The 21,606-nt window shown below is 41.9% G+C and overlaps 1 protein-coding gene across 1 annotated transcript in view; it reads left to right on the forward strand.

Moving 5' to 3' along the window:
- Positions 1-2,435: 2,435 nt before the first annotated feature.
- Positions 2,436-21,606, forward strand: part of LOC126994758 (zinc phosphodiesterase ELAC protein 1-like) — a 48,358-nt gene continuing 29,187 nt past the window's right edge. The window contains exons 1-2 of the mRNA XM_050854039.1: positions 2,436-3,104; positions 15,475-15,632. Coding sequence (XP_050709996.1) covers positions 2,733-3,104; positions 15,475-15,632 — 530 coding nt within the window. The 5' untranslated portion in view covers positions 2,436-2,732. The remainder of the gene's footprint in view (positions 3,105-15,474; positions 15,633-21,606) is intronic.

Consider the following 21,606-nt stretch of genomic DNA (forward strand, 5'->3'; position numbering starts at 1 on the left):
TTACTTTGAAAAAAGTTTTCTTGAAACCCGACTTTAATGGGTAATTTTGCATAGTTTGCATAGTTTAAAGGCGGCAATTTACACCTGGCAATTCCTGGTTAGCAATACAGCCGCGACGATCTAGCGGCTAGGCCAGCTGGGTGCTCCCTGGAGCAAGTACGTTCACACGTGGGAGGAGCCGCCGGGAGCATCAAGACGTAAACTGCTAGTAAATGCAAGGGCATGAAATCATCACAGACACCTCAAAATGCTGCTACCATATATTAACCCTAGATAGGTAATCTGGGGGTGTCAGACACCCCCAGCCATCGTGCTGAAGCAAGTTTTCCTCTTCCCGCCACAAAGATGTGAAAGAACGCCGCACTGCGAGTGTTTTCTAGTCATTATGGCTTTAGTCTGACGAGAGAGAGTGGGCATCATCGTCACTCTTATCCCCAGGCAATTCTGTGGTTGCTCTGGGGGCGCAGGACGCCCCCAAACCCTAATATTGTAGCTAAATTTTCAGGGACAGAGAAGGCCGACTTATTGTGACAAAACTCGAATTTCTGCGAACACACTTGCTTGACTATAGTGTGTGAGCATTTCTTTTGGTAACTGTTGCTCTTGGGATGACGTGGGGATGACCAGCACCCCCATTGACCGTAAACTGTGGATTGTGTACGCTTTCAAGTGGTGTCCCATATACGATTTTTCTCGTTTTTGGTCTTTTTTTGTGAGGGAGATTTTCATGACGAAATATGTATAACAATGGTTCTTGAAGTGACTATTATAAAACTAGAGTGACTATATAATATTTTACAAGTGGTTACAGGGCGTTCTGGTGCCGATAAATATGTATATATGCACAGTGAATATATGCCTTTTTTATTGGGACGTGGGGCCCATATATGTGGGGGGGATGAGGAAAGACCCTGGGGAAAAGAAGAAAAGGAGGTGTTACTTCTTCCCCAAAAGTAATGACACCAAAGTGAAGTCCGCCTGTGCCTCTTAATTACTGCGTCCCCATAAGTGGATGCGCCACAGCTACCTTCTCTGCAATGACTGCAGGTAAGACCAGGTAAATATCATGAAAATATGAACCAAGGTGTTTTTAATGCCTTATTTGGCATATATCTTTATTTTCATCCATTTAAATTCACTAATATATGGGTTTATAGGCGCTGAAAATAATAGAAAAGAGATTACTAAAAAAAGTGAAGAAAAAAATCCCATTTTTCAAAACACTTTTTCCACTATCTTCCAACAGGGTCTGCTGGCTGCTGTCTTCAAGGTGGATTACCTCATCCCTCCACTTAGAGTTCCTTGACAAAGGATGCCCCTGGGTCACGGGATTATTGTAATACATGTGTTTTAAAAATGTCACTAAATAAATGAGAAAGTTTTTGGAAAATATATTTTTCAGAATTTCAAAGTTATGTTTTCAACTAAAAAAGAAGTTGAAATTACAGAGGAGGCCTTAAACATCAAGTAACTAGTTTAAGTCTTTCAATAAATTCGTTACCTGATTTCCTGTGGATTTTATTTCCCTTGGGGTCCAATCAACCCCCAAAGTATGGAAAGTAGCAGCATTTATTTGATTACCTGTCTAGGGTTAAAACCACAATAAGTTTGGTCCATTAGCCTAATATTGTAGAAATACTTTAAGCAAACGAGTTTTATCATAAGTAGTATTGACTGATTGATTGATTGTTCATTGTTGCATTTAACAACAAAAGAGAAGGGAGGAACATCCCATCGCAACCCCCAGGCATTGCATAGTGTGGTTATATAATACACGAAAATAATCGTTCCTTACCTCCTTCGATATCTCGCAAAGAGATTAACATTTATTGTAATGTTGCTGCCACTCTCTCAAAAGTTGTTTTGCGTAGACTCAGCTTCTCATACAGCTTATCTTGTGGGTCCCACAAGTATCTATGCTGCCTCACTTCTTCTAGCAATGCCACCTCGGCCTCCCGGCTCCAAATCTTGTTGTCTGTATCTGTCATTTCTTGTTATATTGTCGCCGACATGTTGTACTCAGCCGCCAGTCGGAAATACAAGACGGACGCGCTCAGCTGCAGAGAACTTGCCGCGAGAAGGGCTCCCAGACCCAGACCCGACTAGGAATTGCCAGGTGTAAAGCCGCCTTAAGTTCCTTGTCATCATCTGTTGCGAAGCTGCTCTTCTTTAATTCAATATCTGAGTTTTATTGAAAGGCTATCTGAGTTATATCAATTATATTTCCATTAAAGTGTGTTAAGTAACATGCACTGTTGTTTTAATATATCTTTCGGTTTATTATGTTCAGCTAAAAATGAGTCAGCATAATTTTAGCATAATTTATTATTACATTTAGTACATTTTGGGTAGAGTTAGCAGATCTTCACAGCACGTCTAGCGCATTTTTGTCCTGACGATTTGGTAACACTGGCGCGAGCGTTGTCAACAGGATGTAACGCGGCAAACAAAAACAAACACCCACGAAGAAGAACACTGACTACCAACTAGCCCCATAAAACACCCAAGCAGAAGTTTTCACAATCTCCAGAAACCTTGCGATGAGGTGACACACTGCCCGGAGACATTTATAATCGTGGGATAGACAAACAGTGAATAAACAAAGGTCCGTATAGTCTATGGAAAGTGACAGAGGGCAGGACTGGTGCTAGCGAGTGGGTGTGAGTGTGTTGTAGGCGGTTTATGTGGACGCAACTGACCGCCACGCCAGACCGGTGAGATTCAAGTACAAAATGAAGCTCCATTTCCTAGGCACAGGGTCAAGCTCTCCTACAATAAGAAGAGGAGTATCAGCAACTGCTGTTCAACTTGATGATGGAAGTGTTTGGCTTTTCGACTGTGGTGAGGGGACACAGATACAGTTACAAAGATCTTCTATAACTACTAATCGAATCACTAACATCTTCATCACCCATCTGCATGGAGACCATTTGTTTGGTTTACCTGGGCTTCTGTGCACCAAGTCATCACAAACACCCCCTGCAGAAAACATAAAGAAAGGAAACACCTCGTCAGTTGTCAACATTTATGGTCCTGAGGGAATCGACAGGTTCATTACAACATCCTTGGCAATATCACAGAGCCTTTTAGATTTTCAATTCAAGGTAAGTGAGCAGCTTTACTGTCCTATTGTAGTGAATAATAGGTATTATTCTAGTGTTTGCCCATACTCACCCCTCGCAACCAAAATTGGCTAGGGGGCCATTGAGACTTCGGGGAATGTGGTGGTAAACATGAAATGCGTCGCAAATGCATAGTTTTTGAGTTATGAGGGGTTGAAAAATACCCTAGATATAGGGAAATTCCTTACAATTGCTTAGATGTAGAGAAATTTCATACATTCCGTTTTTTTTTTTTACAACGTACGGAAACCACGCAAGGTAATTATTAATAATCACTCCGCACCTCGAAAATACGATATTACGCCTCCATATTGTACTTAAGGGCATATTATACATACGGACGATGCGTTTACATGGCAACACCATTGCAATATGAGCAGCGTTGCCAACGATCCAGTTAGCAATGATACGCTAGGTGAGACCAGGTCCACCACGCGTGTTTATTTATTTATTTTTTTGGAACACGCACCTTTACATAATACTATTTCCGATGGAACGCTCGGTTAGCGATGGTACGCTTAGTTAGCCATTAGCCCACGCATGTGAGACCAGGTCCACCACGTGTGGTTATTTATTTTTTTTAGAACACGCACCTTTACCTAATACTATTACCAATGGTACGCTTGGTTAGCAATGGTACGCTTAGTTAGCCATTAGCCCACGCATGTGAGACCAGGTCGTAAAGTTCGGTTGGAGTAGTTTAAATATGCTCCCCTACCCAAATACCCTGAGTTCACGCAGGTCCCCCAAGATTGTTGGGGGAAGGGGATTAATTCGGCTTCTTTACTTTTAAGTACTTTGTTTTTTTTAACTATGATATATGGAGACGTATTATTGTATTCTGGAGGTGCGGAGTCAATATCCACAATCACCTTGTATACTGGGAATATGAGCCCGTGAAACAGATTCAAAATCCGGTCAGTAAGGATTCACGTGTTCGAACAGCTCGGGCAAGAGGTTCGAGAGCCTGCATTTTCTGCACAAGCCGCAGTAATGTTAAAGGCGCGGTGTTGGATGGATCCCGGCTAGCCGGTGGTTTTACTTGTGTCAGTGATAAACAATGAAGATACACTGTGTTTGGTGCCACGGACTCTACTTGGAGGACAGAAACCTTGCGATGAGGTGACAACCTACTAGAGAGAGGGCATGAGTGTGGTGTAAGCGGTTTATGTGAGCACATATGGCCGCCGGTGCCACGCCAGATGGTGAGGTGAGCATCGTTTGGTGGGTTCACTACGCTTCTCTCCCAAAACAAGCTTGGGGATCCACTGAGTGCGTGGTTTTCGTATGGGAAACACTAAATTCGTTGCAAACGCTTATTTTAGTGGTGGTGGTGGGACGGAAAATTCCCTAAATTTAGGGAATTTCCCTAGATCTAGGGAGTTTTTATCCCCCCCCCCACACTAAAAAAATACGCGAATGCGACGGATTTCGTGTCCCCCACCCGAAACCCCGCATTCCCACCAGGTCCCCAGGCTTGTATGGGGGGGAGGGGGGAGTATGGGCAAACACTAGAATTTTACCGAATAATATAAGATTGTTGGGTAAAATTCTAGTGTCAATTTACAGTTTCTCCCAACCAACGATTTTCTCACGTGGTTCATGTTTTTCTGGTGATAAATGTAGTGAATTGCATGATTTTGTACCTCATTTCCGTCGCAAGTGTCTGCTTTTCGAGTTATGCCTCTTTTCAAGTTATGCCGGGGCCTGGCTTTTTCGGACCTTGGCTCATTTGGCTCGGGCTGATTTGGACACTTCGTGCCTCATTCGGCCCTTACTACCGGTGGCTCAGTCGGCCCCTGTCACCATTGAGAAATATATATGTATATATATATATATATATATATATATATATATATATATATATATATATATATATATATATATATATATATATATATATATATATATATATATATATATATATATATATATATATATATATATATATATATATATATATATATATATATATATATATATATATATATATATATATATATATATATATATATATATATATATATATATAGTATCTCATTACCTTCCTTATGAAACATCAGTATCTCTTCATATATCTTTTCTACAAACCTTCAACAGTCATGGAAACGCTTTGAAAATCCAATTCAAGGACTTTTTTTTACGTGAAAATAGGTGATAATGTATACGAAAGTGCGTCGCCTACTCTGGCGACGGCCGGGGTTTGGGGGGGAAGCCAAAATCACTTCCAAAATTTCCCTAGAAAAATCCCTAAATGAAGGAAAATTCCCTTGTCTCGTAAGTAAGGAAAGTCCTAACTTTATTACTTAACAGCCCCCCTCGCCCCCTGCTAACCAAGGGTGGCTGCGCCCCCCTCTGAACCCCCCCACATGTATGATGCGCCGGAAATTTTTTTTTTTTTTTGGGTGGGGAGCATATTTAAACTACTCCAACCATAACAGGGGGGGCTGAGCCCCCCCTGGACTCCCCCCACATGTAGGGAATTTTACTTAATTTAGGGATTTTGGGGGGGAAAATTTTGGAAGCCCATTTTTCAGTGATTTTGGCTTCCCCCCCAAACCCCGGTTCCTCACAGTTCCCCAGGCTTGTCTTGGGGGGTAGGGGGGCTGGAGTGGCGGAGGGGGAGACGGACTTCTTAGAAAGCATTTCCATGTATATATATATATATATATATATATATATATATATATATATATATATATATATATATATATATATATATATATATATATACTATATCCTCTTCTGGATAGAGTGGAGTCTAAGTCTCTTCGTCTCATCAGCTCTCCTCTTATTGACAGCCTTCTACCTCTTAAATTCTGCCGCCCTGTTGCTTCTCTTTCTATCTTCTATCGATATTTTCATGCCGACTGCTCTTCTGAACCTGCTAACTGGATGCCCCCTCCCGTGGCCCCGCTGCACACGACTCAAATAGAAACTGAGTGAAATAGCGTGGTTTCTGTACGTGGTAAAAAAATCCCAGAATTTATGGAATATCCCTACATCTAGGTAAATGTAAGGAATTTTCCTACATCTAGGGTATTTTTCAACCCACCATAACTTAAAAACTATGTATTTGCGATGCATTTCATGTTTACCACCACATTCCCTGCAGTCTCAAAGGACCCCTAGCAAATTTTGGTTGCGGGGGGTGAGTATGGGCAAACACTAGAATAATACCGAAAAGTCACCTCTCGATTAACGCGAGGGTTACGTTCCTGGAGATGTCGCGTTATTTAAACGTAATTTCCCCATAGGAAACAATGGTAATAGGGGGGGGTTACGTTTCTGGACACTGGGAAAGTCTGCCTATTTTGGGGATTTTGTTACTCTAACCTTTAAAAAAGAAACACATTACCAATACATTAGTGGGTCACGGAAACAGCAAGGGCGCACGCTCTCATTTTATTTAAATTTGCTCCTCACCTGCGCCGGCCTCCGCGCCCCAGCCACCGGCCACTCCCCTCACCTCTGCCACCCTGCCCCGCCCGCCTCCCCCCCTCCCCCGACCCCCCATGCTGTCGGTGACAAGGATGACTCCTTTTAGTTGGAGTATTCCATAGAAAGAATTGCTGCATAGCATTTGTGAGTTGCCGACACAACAAAGACACGTCCCCGCACTCATCATCACCGCCCTGCTGATGCACCGCTGCCGTCCGCCGGTGAGGAGGTGGAAGGATGGGGTGTGTTATGTGTTACGAGTGGGGTCCCACAAGGTTCGGTATTAGGTCCACTTTTGTTTATTATTTATATCAATGACTTAGACACAGGAATTAGTAGTGATGTTAGTAAATTTGCAGATGATACCAAGATCGGTAGAGTAATTTGAGTCGGATCAGGACGCTAGTATTCTCCAAGGTGAACTCAACAGATTATATGACTGGGCGGATAAATGGCAGATGGAGTTCAATGTAGGGAAGTGCAGTATTCTGAGTGTAGGTAGGAACAACCCCTCACATAACTATTGCTTAAATGACACTCTCATAAGTAGGTCTGGGTGCGAGAGGGATTTAGGGGTCTTAGTGAGCTCTGATCTCCGTCCAAGGGCACAATGCATTCAAGCTAGAAATCGAGCTAATAGGGTACTGGGATTTATTTCAAGGAGCGTAAGCAACAGAAGCCCCGAAGTCTTCCTCAAACTATATTTAGCATTAGTTAGACCTCATCTTGACTATGCAGTTCAGTTCTGGTCACCCTACTATAGAATGGATATCAAAATGTTAGAATCGGTGCAGAGGAGGATGACTAAGATGATTCAGGGGTTGAGAAACTTGCCATACGAGGAAAGACTCAAACAGTTAAACTTGCATTCTCTAGAAAGGCGAAGGGTGCGTGGAGACATGATCGAGGTTTATAAATGGATGAAGGGCTTTAATAAGGGAGACATTCATAAGGTTTTGTTGGTAAGAGAACCGGGTAGGACACGAAGTAACGGGTTTAAACTGGATAAATTCAGATTCAACAGGGACATAGGCAAAAATTGGTTTACTAACAGGGTGGTGGATGAGTGGAATAGGCTTAGCAGTCATGTGGTGAGTGCCAATACAATTGTCACATTCAAAAATAGACTAGATAAATTCATGGACAGCGATATTAGGTGGGGTTAGATACACGGGAGCTTAGGGTCAAAGGAGCTGCCTCGTACAGGCCTACCGGCCTCTTGCAGACTCCTGCGTTCTTATGTTCTTATGTTCTTATGTGTGGAGGGAGGGGGAGGGCGGGGCGGAGCCCCGGCGGACGGCGTGAGGAGGTGAAAGGATGGGGTGGGGCGGGGGCCTGGCGGACGGCGGCGGCGACCGGTGACGCGTCTTTGTTGTGTCAGCGACCTGGAAGTGTGGTGCAGGAATTCTTTCTTTAGAAAACTCCAACTCCTTGTCACCAACAGCATGGGCGGTCGGGGGAAGAGGAGGGAGGCAGGCGAGGCGGGGCGGCGGAGGTGAGGGGAGTGGCTGGTGGTGGGGGCGCGGGGCGGGGAGGAGCAAATTTTAGTAGAGTGGGAGTGTGCGTTTTTGCTGCTTCCGTGCCCCACTAATGTATCAATAATGTTTCATCGTTGACGTCACGCTCGATGACATCATCAATGAAACGTGTTAAATCGAATATATCGCGTTTGTTAAACATATCTCCTTAAATATCAACTCGTTTTAAATCAAAATGCTTTATTTAAACTCGTGTTAATCGAGAGGTGACTGTATTCTAATGCAATTTTTACATATACGTACAGAAGAATTGAATGATACCGCATATGTTGATGCGTATGTCCGGCTATGACGCAACAGCCCCTCCAGGGGGGAGGGGTTTAATTTTATGAAAGCAAACCTCACCACCTGGGAATTTAGGCTTTCCAGGTCATGCTGAGCGAAAAACATGCGACGCTCTTTAAGCAATTGGAGCACTGAAGTCATCTTAAAGCTTTACTTAGTACTATAGTCTGTTAAGAGCATGAAGGGGGTTCAGGGTGGAGCTGGTATCGTCGTTTACCTCTAGCCATTCTGCCAAATCAACCTTCGTACATGTCTCTCTCTCTTATTTCCCATCCATGTGCTATTTGAGTGATATTTTATATATTCTGTATATAGTAAAGGAAGCTACATAGTACAATGAGTGTCGATGTTTAGGATTATAACAACGATTTGTATAAATTCTATGACATGTGGCAGCGATTTTTTCCCATGTTGCCACGTTGTGGTGGTGGTGGTGGTCGGGATGTCCCCCTAGGTCCCTCCCCCAGGTCGAGAGGGAGAGAAAGAGAGATAAACAGGTGGGTTGTGGGTGGGTAGGTAAGGACACGGTATTAATCTGATAATTGGCCGTCGAACTGGCAGCGCCGCACTCATGGGGATTCCGGAATCTGCCACACCTTGAACCACCTTCATGCTCTGAACAGACTATAGTTAGATTTCATCTTGATTATGCAGTCTAGTTTTGGTTACCCTACTATAGAATGGATATCAAGATGTTAGAATATCTACAGCGGCGGATGACAAAAATTAATGTGTGAGAAACTTGCCGTATGAGGATAGGCTGAAGTATTTAAATCTACATTCTCTAGAAAGGCGAAGGTTACGAGGAGACTTGATCAAAGTTTATTCATCGACGAAGGACTTTAATAAGGGGATGTTAATAGGGTTTTGGTTGTAAACGAGTCAGGTAGGACACGTAGCAATGGTCTTAAGTTAGATAAATTCAGATTCAACAAAGACATAGGCAAGAATTAGTTTACCAGTAGAGTATATATATATATATATATATATATATATATATATATATATATATATATATATATATATATATATATATATATATATATATATATATATATATATATATATATAGTGGATGAGTGGAACAGGCTTGGCACTCATGTAGTGAATGCCAATACCATAGATATATTCAAGAAGAGGTTGGATAAATTCATGGATTTAAGGTCGGGTTAGGCTTACAGGAGCTACCTTGTATAGCCTTACATTCTTATGTCCTTAATATATACTGTTATTGTTATTAGACTGAGTCCATCCATAATAACTATACATGCTAATCCTTTTATCGAAAAAATAAATATTCACTTCATTCAGGAGAGAGAGAGAGAGAGAGAGAGAGAGAGAGAGAGAGAGAGAGAGAGAGAGAGAGAAATATCCATATCTCCGAGATATCCACTCAGGCGCTCGGTCTCAGCCTCTCACTCGTGTGAGGAAGAAATGAGAGACAACATGAGCGACTGGTCAGTATCGGTACCGGTACCGAGCAGTCTAGTACTGCTACCGTACCCTATATCTGGTATCGTTAGTACCGGTACTGGTATCGGTACCTGCTCACCCCTACCCACATGTTGTCTAATCAACCCAGACTCTAGATTTTATTTAGAATCAAAGATGAGCTCCCTCCGTGGGACAGCATGAGCCAATGCAAGATGGCGTCAGTATTAACACTTGCCCGTGCCACAACGGGCTGGGGCCGACCATCAATCCCTACTACGAAAGCCTACTGGCGCCACAGGTGAAGACATAAAAAATAAAAGCGATTGTGTCTGGCCTGATGGTCGGCCCGAGCCCATAATTGTGCAGGCAATTGTTTTTAGTGGCGCCATTATTACTGGCTCTTGCTGCCCCCTGGAGCTCTTGATTTCACTTGCACTGTACAGCTTCTTCTAGAGTCCGGGTTGATGGGTCGTCTTCAGGACAGCATGTGGGTAGTCTTAAGCCACTCAGCGGTGACTGAAAAATACCAGGTGGTTAGTGGCGGATTCGAACCCACATCATGGACAGCGCTCCGAATGCAAGGCCGGCACGCTACCACTCAGCCACCGCCTCCCCCTGTCACTGAATAGAATGATGTGAATGGTTTTGTCACGGATACGTATAGGCAGGGTGCATTTACATGGTTAGGTTTGAATTATACAGTAAACCCTCTGGTATCCGGGTTAATAGAACCACGGGGGCACCCGGATGTGGGAAAAACCCGGTTATGGTGTAGGTTAAGTCTATGGACCCGAAAACCCTGTTTTCGCTTACCGCGTTTAACCCTCTCACGCACCGGGACGCCAATGGTGTGTAAAATTTTTTAGGGCCGAAGTGCACCGGGACACCATTGGCGTCCATTTGAACAAAAATATTACTTTTAAATAGCTATATTCACTCCAATGGCGTCATTTTTTTTTGAGGGTATGTTTCCTCACCCTCTCTGAAATGAACGAATTGGCAACACTCGCCGCGTGCACAGATTTGAGCGCGGTTGAGGAAACAAAGAAAGTTTTCAGTCACTCTCAGCAGTCAATCTGCACGTCTCGCTGCTGTGGGCTTGCGCGAGCCCGTGCCGCCCACCGCATAACAGTGATAATAGTGTTATATAGTGACATACATTGATTTGATTGGGTGTAATTTGTATTCTTTTCTCTTTACAGGCAGTAGCATATTATATTTTGTGAATTACGTAAGCAAATGAAAGACGGACTTTTTTCAATATTTTTACTTCTCCGCAAATATTTCATGGTGCTAATTGTCCGATGGGAGATTTGAAGGAACCATAAGAATCCTGATAAAATTCTACTATTATAAATATATCTGCCTTGAAAAGTTGACCCACAAAGTTTTAAGTTATGGAGGTGGGAACATGACCTAAGTAGAAAAATTGTTTATGTGCAAATTATTCCATGTCCATAAACGGTCCTATGATTATTCTTGTTATTTCTTTATTGATTCATGAAAAACTACAACAAATAAGAAAGCCATTGATATATTTTGTATAATGATAAATGCTGGTTTGGGGGAAGAAAGTAGCTGAGAAACATTTTTTCGGCGCGCTAAAAAAATCTGCCTCGACCGACGAGAAACCCGATGTTTGAAATGAGCGCGGAAAAGAAAACTTATTGAAACTTAATATATCATTGGCACAAACGAAGCTACTTAAGATCACGCCTGTAAGCCCACGACAGCCTTCCACGCCCGCGCATACGTGTATATATGAAACGAGTGCAGGGACGATATGTTATAGCTGTAAAAAAAATAATAAAAAAAATGTTACGGTTTGCATTTCAGCAGCGCCGCCGACACCCCGCCCCGCTCGCCCTGAGAAAATATATCCTTATCTCACAAACGGAGCTACTTAAGCTCACGTCTGTACGCCCACGTCAGCCCTTTACGCCTGCACGTGTGGATATATGAAACAAGTGCAGGAAGGATGTATTATAGCCGTAAAAACGAAAAAATGTTCCGGGTTGCCTCAAACTTCCCACCTTGCCCCGCCGCCCCGAGAATGTTTTACCTTGTTTTCTGCAATATTACATTATCTACGCTAACGCCAGTGTAGGCAAGCCTTTCCCCATCCACAGTGAATGTGTGGGCATTGTGGCGTCTCTTGCAAACGATAATTAGTGACTTAACGTAAGAAAAATTGTCGGGGCATTGCGGGGCTCTGGTCAGCACCTGCCATGGCTCCAAGGACGCGGGTGTTAAGATTCATTCCTAATGGAGTAATTAACGCTTGTACATCTGACATATATATATATATATATATATATATATATATATATATATATATATATATATATATATATATATATATATATATATATATATATATATATATATATATACATGAAAAAGAAGAGATGGAAGGAAAGAAAGAAATCCCGCACAACGTGTGGAAAACAAGAATTAGAAAATTGAGGAGCCCAGGCCCACAATAAACACAACCATACACACACACGGGCCCCGACGAAAGCACTGCACCAGCGGCGCCGATGTGGGGGTCACGCCGCCGACACCCATCATTACCACCACCATCATCAGCCGCCCGTCAGCTGCTCAAGCCCGGCGCGCGGCTGGGGCCACTCGCACACATGCGCCTGGCCGCCCGGATCATTAAAAAAAAAAAAAAAAAAAAAAAAAAGTTCTGTGCTTGAAGGGAGGCTGGGTAGATTTGTCCTGTGTGACACCAGCTTTAGAAACGTCAAAACCGTATTTTCAAGCAACGGACTTTTTCAAGCAATGGACCACCCTTCCCCCCTTTTCATCCATTAAATCAAGGGCCAAGTGTATATAACATTACCATTTCAAGAATACTTGTAACCAAATTTGAAGAAATCTGCTAGCCCTTCTTCACAAGCATTTCCCACAATTGTCTTTTAGGTTTATTTTTATAAATTCTAGCACAGTTGGTTCCTTTTTTAGATATAAAGATTGATTGCCCAGCCACTTGTGCTCAGGTGGTTTCTCGTTTTGTTTTCTGAATGCCAACTCGGGTATGTGGGTTGAACACAGGAACCTAAGATTTAGAATCTTTGAGCACAAGGGGCTGTGATATTAAACAGGTAGGCCAATAATGGCCTCAGGGTTTTCAGTAATTAGGAATCATGCAAGGGATAAGGGACTTAATATTAGGGAAGGTGATTTTAACCCGTAAGGTCAACCACGTACATGTACGTGAAACCCGTGGTTACTATCTGTGGTCAATCACGTATAAGTACGTTCTTCCCTTTCTAGTTTCCTACGCCTTTGAAATTCCCTCTAGCTACACTAATTATGTTCCTTGAAGTGTCTAGCATATATCAGCACAGTTTCCTGCCATTTTGACACATGGGAAGCCATCACCCCCACCCCCTCCCTCCTGCTTTCTGCCGCCCCACCTTGGCGCCAACCCGGGCCCGTCACTTGCCTCTGGCTCTGAGTTCCGATGGCAGGCAGGCGTCTCTGCTCTCTAACTTGCGCTGAAATTATTGAGCAATTATCTTTTGAAGAATCTATTGTTGATCAAAACAGTGATATCAGCATTGATGATAATGATGCTGATCCTGACTTATGTATTATGGAGGAGGAGGAGGATGAACTTGGGGCAGAATACTTTGGTGTGTTCCCGCCACCTCCACACACTCCACCCTCTCCCACTGCTGGGCCGTCACATGCCTCTACCTTATCTGCCCCTTCCACTACATCTAACTGGCTGTATGCACCCAGCGTGAGGAATAAAAGAAGGGAGTCTAAGCTATTTTCATGTGGTAGGCAACATTCACCTGTTGTCCCAAGTGAAGATGATGATAATGAGTTTGATGACCTTGACTCAAGTAGTACATCCACACAGCAGCCAGGCAGTGATGAGACATGCGGCACACAGGCAAACATAACTCGCCCTTTGTTATCCACCCGACACAAAACACCACTTTGCCGGGATAGGGGAAGGGTATCTGCTGCACCTAACCAAGTTAGGCCTGCTGGCAGATGGGACTGGATAGATGGGACAGATTTTGAGCCACAAGTTTACAATTTTGACGAGTCAAGCTCGGGAATAAAAGTGCAAGCACTCAGAGCAGATAGCCAGGAGTGTGAATTTTACAATTATTCCTGGGATGAAAACAGTCACACAAAAAGACGACCAAGAAAATGGAGCGACACTCGCTACTACAGCCATGAGTATGATATACCTCTATGCATTGAGCCTTGTTTTGAAGAATATCATACCCTGCTGCAATTCTGAGAAGCTTGGGTAGAGTATGTAAGTATAAAAAAATTAAAATAAATTTGTGAAAGAGTACTCAAATTTTGCATATTGAATAATTTTTGTATGAAAACATGTGTTTTTCTTTATGAATAAGTATCCATTATACACATGTATTTCGTAGATGAAAAAAAATATTGATAAAACGATACAAAAAAAAAAAAATGTAGCCTCGCTCCAAAATCGTACGTCTGGCAGCATCACTGAGCGAGCCAAATTTAAAGCCCCAGCGGGACGTTTAAAAATGCCGATTTTGAACTTTAACTTTTTTTTTTTTGTAACCATTTTGAGTTATATGAGATAAAAAAGAAAATTGCATTTTTAGTAACCTGGACGGGTATAAGGTGGGTAAATCAATGCTTACCTCTTACGGGTTAAGATCTTATTGAGAGCTAACCAATCTTCAGATTTGATAATTGCAGAATTGCTGTTCAATTTTAAAGACCAACTAAAACTTAACAACAATGAATCTTGGAATTAATTACTTTTGGCTAGGGTGGGTTAACAATTATTTTTTTGTGATTTTTTTATAAATATTTGTCCAAAAAATGACGCGTTGGAAACAAAGCAATTGCAATAACAAAACCTCATCTTTTTGTGAACCTCATTCATCCATCACTGCAAGGAAAAGCATATAGTGGAGAACAGCAAAATACTAGTACAATGAAAAGCTTCCCTCACATGTCTGTCTTTATGAAATTTCAAGCAAAATCATCACCTTTTCGTGCATCTGAGTTTATTAATTCTGTGGCCAAGACTGTCAGCTACTGAATGGAAGAAATCACATTCAAGTGTATTGGCCAGTGATATCATTTTATCAGTGCAACAACTACTATCTGCTGATGCGCTGTCAACAGTAAGAAGTAAGATGTTTTTAAATTGTTTATATAATTTACCTAAGTGTAGGCTAGAATTGTTTTAATTTTTACTCCACATCTGAGAAAAATAGCTTACAATAAGAAGTACAGTCCATCAAAAAATTGTTGGACTTCCTGAGTTTATTTTTTATATTATGTTTTTGTGTGAAAAAAAATAGAATGTTGTACTTTTTTGTTGTCACGTTAAAAAGGAAAAACTTCAGTATGTTCTGTTTTGCTCATGAACTCAAGTCAGCCAAGATAATGTATTTCCTTTGTTTATTTTTCCCTTCCATTTTGTTGTCCTGTATCAAGATTTAAATCAATGAATTTAAAAAAAAAAAAAAATCATTTTAATTTGCATTACTGAGGGAGGGCATAAACATGAGAAGTTCCTACAAGATATCCAAGACTATGAGCCTGAACTTAAAAGAAAAGTCATACAATTACAATAATCAATATTGTTAGCACTAGTGACAGTAATAATATTGAAGCATTTTCCACAGATACATGAACTTTTACCGGAACCAGAGCAAGTGACTGAGGAGTGCCAAGTGTTTGAGGAGGGCTCCAGAGAAAGGAATTCCCCCCTCCTCCCCAACCAGCTACCAGGGATCCATATCAGGGCTACCAAAGACTCACAAGGAAATGCATCATGGCTTTTGTAAGTGTAATGATTGCATTCCACATATGCATTGGTGTCTCATCAAATGACATTAAAAATAGTTCCCTTAATTTTTCTGCAATATTAAGAAAGAAAGTTGTGAATTGTTGGTTCCCCATTCCCAAAATCAGATACATTATTAGGCTTGCCAGAGTGACTTAGGAACCTGTAATGTTAGAGGTATCTGTGGTTTTGTTACAACTGAATTCTATTAACTGAAAACATTGCTTTCTTTGCTACATGCAAGGTGCACCTCAAACCATGTGAAGTTTGGAGATAAGCCAAACAATGATTCTATTTAATGAGACGTACTTTAAATTTTAATGGTTGCGACTGACCACAAAACTACAAAACTGAGGATACGCATCAGGTTAAAAAAATTATCAAAATGTTTCATCAAGGTTTCCATCTTGAGAAACTGAGGGACCAGGCATGAGCTCGGGTATGCAGTGGCAATCTCAAATCTGTTCGAAGTGCTTGGTAATTTGGTGGACCCTTGAGAGTTGTGGGATACCTTTAAGCGTGAAACTTGCAATGCTGTTGAGGAGTGCATTGGAGAGCGCCCAAAGTCTAGGAGTAGCGTTGTCTCGAGGGAGACACTGGAGAATATAGAAGAGATTCATTCTGCCAAGCTGCCAGGCAACTCGGAACGATACCAGACTCGCAAAGGTCTAGAACCCTTCTTGTACGTCAGAGGTCCTGCTGAGGAAGTCGAGGTTTGTCTAAATACAAATGACCTTAGACCGGAGCGCTGAGTCCTTTGGAACTGATCATAGACTTGTTGCAACACTCAAGCTTCATGTCAGGCCAAGAAGAATCTCAAGATGCAACAACACTGTGTTCCGTCTTGAGAGGCTGAAAGACCTGCTGGCATGTACTCATGAGTATGTAGTGACAGTTTCAAATCGGTCCAATGTGCTCAGTACCGTTGAGGACCCTGTAGGACTGTGGAGTACCTTCAAACGTAAAACTCTATGGGCTGCCAGGGAATGCATTGGAAAGCGCCTGAGATCTAGGAGTCGATTTGCTTCGGTGGAGACGCTGGGGAATATTAACCCGTAAACTGCGGTACGCCTCTGAGGCGGCTTCTCCGGGAACATGCTGTACGCCTCTTGGAAGCGCAATTTTTATATTGCTTCTATAAAACTGCTGAGCCTTGTACACTCTCGAATCTTTTTTTCCTAGTTAGCATAGAGTCTTGTTTCATTTTTCGTCATGCATATCTTGTCATTACTTTGTCGTCTGTCAAGAGTGATAAAGGTATTTGTATGGGAAGCCTATAGAGTCACTGAATTCATTAGTCTACTCACTGTCTCTTCTCTGTTACATTGTCAATATAGATATACACACAATGACATCAAAGTTCATGCATAAAAAGAAGCAGAAGATGAGAAAAAATAACAATTTGTTAGGAATTCATAAGGAAGGCATTCTGTACGTTGGTAACACTGACTCTCACACACAATGAGTCACACGCGCCTTTCAACCCGAACCCAGCTACCCGTAACACGCGGTCTCTCACCACCAGTTATGTGAGACAGTGCACTGCATCCCTTGCTAATGACATGAATGATGAATGGCCCCTCCCCGGCAACATGGAAAAAGAAAGTCTTCTCCTTGATACGGATCAATTATGTAGGCTAAGCATAGAAAAGAAAGTATATTTCTTTGATAAGGATCAGTGTCGTAGGCTAATCATGAAAGAGGAAATCTTTTCTTTGATATGGTCAAATTCCATAGGCTAAGCATGATAGAGGAAAGCCTTTTCTTTGATATGGATCAACTACGTAGGCCAAGCATGAACAAAGAAAGCATACTTTTTATATGGATCAATGTCGTAGGCTAAGCATGAAAGAGGAAAGGAAAGGAAAGAAATGAAAGCTGCCTTGTATTGGCAAACCACTCTCCTGCAGACTCCTTATGTTCTTATATGTTCATATGTAGTGCGGCGACGGCCTGATGAGTGAGCCTCCCATAACCCATTCAGCGAATGGGGTACCTCTTTGGCCGACTCGGTAAGGAGTGGCTCTCCCGTCACGCTGGTCGCAGGTTCAATCCCAGGCAGCCGGGGAACACCCTCTCCTTGTTGTGATTAATTTCTCGTGTGTTTTGATACACGCAGAGGACGTGTGGGACAGAGAGAGTAATAGAAAAAGAGAATAGAAAATCTCTTCATTAAACGTATATGGATCAGTTGCGTAGGCTAATCATGAAAGAATAAATAATTACGTTTGATATCGATCAATTTCGTAGGGTAAGCATGAAAGAGGCAGTTTCTTTGATATGGATCAATAACGTAGGGAAGCGACGCTGTTTTATTTCCCATGAATTGGAATAAAGTAACCTAATAAAGAAAAACAGTCTCACAGGCCGGGAAGCCCTGTGGCAGTTCAGAATACCTTGTGCAAGCTCGATATATATATGTAGGTATATATATATATATATATATATATATATATATATATATATATATATATATATATATATATATATATATATATATACAGGTAACTTTCGATTTACGTGAGTATTGTGTTTTTGAAGAGGTCGCATAAATCAAAAACAATGTAAATCAAACAAGAGGTAGGTTTGTATCAAAAAAAAAATATTCACTTCATTCAGTGGCGAGAGAGAAAGAGAGAGAGAATATCCATATCGCCAAAATATCCACTCAGGCACTCAGTCTCAGCCTCACTCGTGTGAGGAAGAAATGAAGGACACCATGAGCGACTGGCTAGTATTGGTACTGGTACCGAGCAGTCTGGTACCGGTACCATACTGTATAGCTGGTACTGTTAGTACTGGTACCTGCCTACCCCTATTGTTGAGTAGCGTGACAGCGTGGGTACTGTATTGTTGTTCAAGTGGTGGTGAGAGAGAGAGAGAGAGAGAGAGAGAGAGAGAGTATCCATATCGCCGAGATATCCACTCAGTCTCAGCCTCACTCGTGTGAGGAAGAAGTGAGGGACACTATGAGCGACTGGCTAGTATTGGTACCGGTACCGTACCGTATAGCTGGTACCATTAGTACCGGTACCTGTCCACCCCTATTGTTGAGTAGCGTGGCAGCATGGGTACTGTATTGTTGTTCAAGTGGCGCGCGGAAAGAACTGAGCTCAGCTGTGTGGCTGCGGCGCTGTGTGAGTCCAGTTGCGTGAGACATCTGGTGGCCAATCCATAAAATATCGCTTATAAGTGAAAAAAAGTGTAAATTAAACATTTCTTTGGATTTTGGACCCTGCGTTATTTAAAAAACGCGTAAACCAAACTCGCGTAAATTGAGAGTTACCTGTACACTATACCTCGCTGCTATAGTAATACACTACCGGTACACAACATTATCACTTTGCAGCTTGCTCCCGACCGCAGCTCGCAGCTCTGAATGACTAGAATCGTGAGGCACTCTTTCCCTTCCCACCAGGGTTGCCAGGTTTGGCATAATTATACCAATTTGGTATATTCCAGGCCTGGTTGGCATACTGGAAATTTAGTTTTATGCCTAACTTCATTTGGCATAATTTTTGATATATTGAGGGGTATTTTTAATATTTCATTTATATTCATAGTAAGGTGCTGGAAGTTAAAGACGTTGACCAGATTCTATAATATATCTAGTGAATAAAACATCAGAAAAAAGCATTATACACATCAGATGAAGGTACCGCTCCTCTTGGTACCGTTTCAGGACCTAAAGTTCCTGATCACCGCAGAATGCGTATTGTTCGTGTTCAGTTACTAGTCTGCGGGTCTGTGCGGGAAAGGAGAAAGTGACCTCCGCTGCCCAGCAGTGCCCAGGATTGTACGCTACTTTACGAGGACTTACGCTATCCCAGCTGTGTTATTGTGTCTTACAAGTGGACTTAAGTATCAGAGTGTGCTAGGATCCGTTCCTGACCTGCAGTAAAGGCTGTGAGCCACAAAAACTTGGAAGTATTTGTGGCGTGTTCCTCGGAGGCATCGACGAATATGGCGGAAACGCTGCAGCATCACATTTTTATGCGCTTATATAGACCCTGAGAAGCCATTTTAATGTGATTTTAGGAGTAAATAAAGCCGTTCGTATCGTATTCTCCCCTCACAGTGTGGCATCAAAGAAAGGAAGCCAGAAATCTTTAAAATGTGCTGATAGGCGTCGGTTTCTGAGTCAAAGAACTCCTCTGCATCCTTGTAATCTACTGCTGCACACATTAGTTACAGGGGCGTCGGTGATGTGATGGTGTGGAATGTGGAGGGAGTGGACAGTGCTTGATTGGAAACAAGTTGTGAAAGACCAAATTTGTGTTTTAACTAAGCTAGAGTGAGGGAGACCGCTGTGAGGGATGCGCAAGTTTGGTGCGAAAACGGGTCCTATGTAAGGGGTCTTGGCTTGTAACTCCCAAGAAAAGGCTAAGGTAATACACATTTGAAAGATGTGCAAGTCTTAAGTCTTGAAATAATGCAACATGTGCGTGTGTCTACCATTCCAGTGCTTGAACAGTGCTATACAGCGAAGGTGATGTGAGGGTGAGTGGGAGGATAAGATGACGCGCTAAATCCTTCTCGTGTCACCTCATAACGCCGAAAATATATAGATACGCATATGCTGAACTACCATGTAATTTAAATTGATACATACTGTATACTGAACATACTTAATTACAGAAACAGAGCAAATAATGTATAGAAAAGTGAGTATGATTGTGTTTTAATCTTTATCTTGAACTATGAAAAATATTAGAAATTTTATTGATTATACAGTAAAACCCCGATTATCCGAAAGCGGATTATCCGAAAAACCGGATTATCCGAAATTGATCTGGATAATGCAATTAAAATTTAATTTTTTTCTATACTAAAACGTTATAAAACATCAAAAATAAATAAAAGTAACTACATATGTACTATATTAACACATTTAAAATTGATAAGAACAGTTAAAATGAATATGCTTTCTAATACGTATTGCCGAAATAGCTTGTAACGAATAGATCAATGTATTAGACAAAAAACATTAAACAAACTCTCAACAACACCACGTCCGCACCTTCGCCCCAGCAAGGACGTAGGTGCGGCGAACGAACAAACTACTGCACGACTACTCTCACACCGTACTCTCAAGACAACGACACAAACACGACTCCCCTCTCCACTCCATGCCACATTCCCCTTCCAACATACGAGTTGCGCGATAATATGAGTCATCATACTGTGTCTCCACCTGCACGATGCATCAAGGTCACACTTGCAAGCTTGCACAACCATTCACAATCGCACTCTGCAACATTCACAATTCAGATCTGCAACGCTCACAAGTATCAACATACACTGGTCCAGACAAGGAGACACACAGACAAACATACAATAAAACATTTACATCACATGTTTCAAGCGTACTACTTTGTTTAGCGTAGCGTGTGTTTGTTTGGTTTCATTGTTTACATCGTCAGTCGGCGGCAGTCGCGTCACACACTTCACACTGGGCAGTCGCATCGCGTTCTACCTGTGCTTCGGCCTCACTTATTTCTACATCACCATGCCGAAAGAAACCGGGAAAAGGAAGAAAGTCGTCCTTACCATACAGCAGAACACAATGCCGACGATCAAACTGGCGGCGATCAAAATGGCGGCCATAAATCCGGATTATCCGAAAAATCGGCTTATCCGAAAGAGGCTTCCCCCCTTCCATTTCGGATAATCGGGGTTTTACTGTATTCTATTCAAACAGGCACAGAGATATTATTATAATGCAGTGATCAAACCATTAACTATCAAGACTCAAGTTATTAGAAACAAAGTTGAAACTGTTGGTGATTAACCTAGTCTTGAACTATTCATCAATATGACAGGCAGAAAACCAGACTATATTTTTAATTTAAAAAAAAAAAGGTTGTTGAAGGCAGAAAAGGCTGCCGAGCAATTTGTAAAAATTGCCGTAAAGCAATGGAAGGACAAATAGTACAAATGAAGAGTCATTACAGCAAGTTGTTTTCAGTTA

This window comes from Eriocheir sinensis, unplaced genomic scaffold (genome assembly GCF_024679095.1).
Source record: "Eriocheir sinensis breed Jianghai 21 unplaced genomic scaffold, ASM2467909v1 Scaffold869, whole genome shotgun sequence".
In the NCBI taxonomy this organism is placed as follows: Eukaryota; Metazoa; Arthropoda; class Malacostraca; order Decapoda; family Varunidae; genus Eriocheir; species Eriocheir sinensis.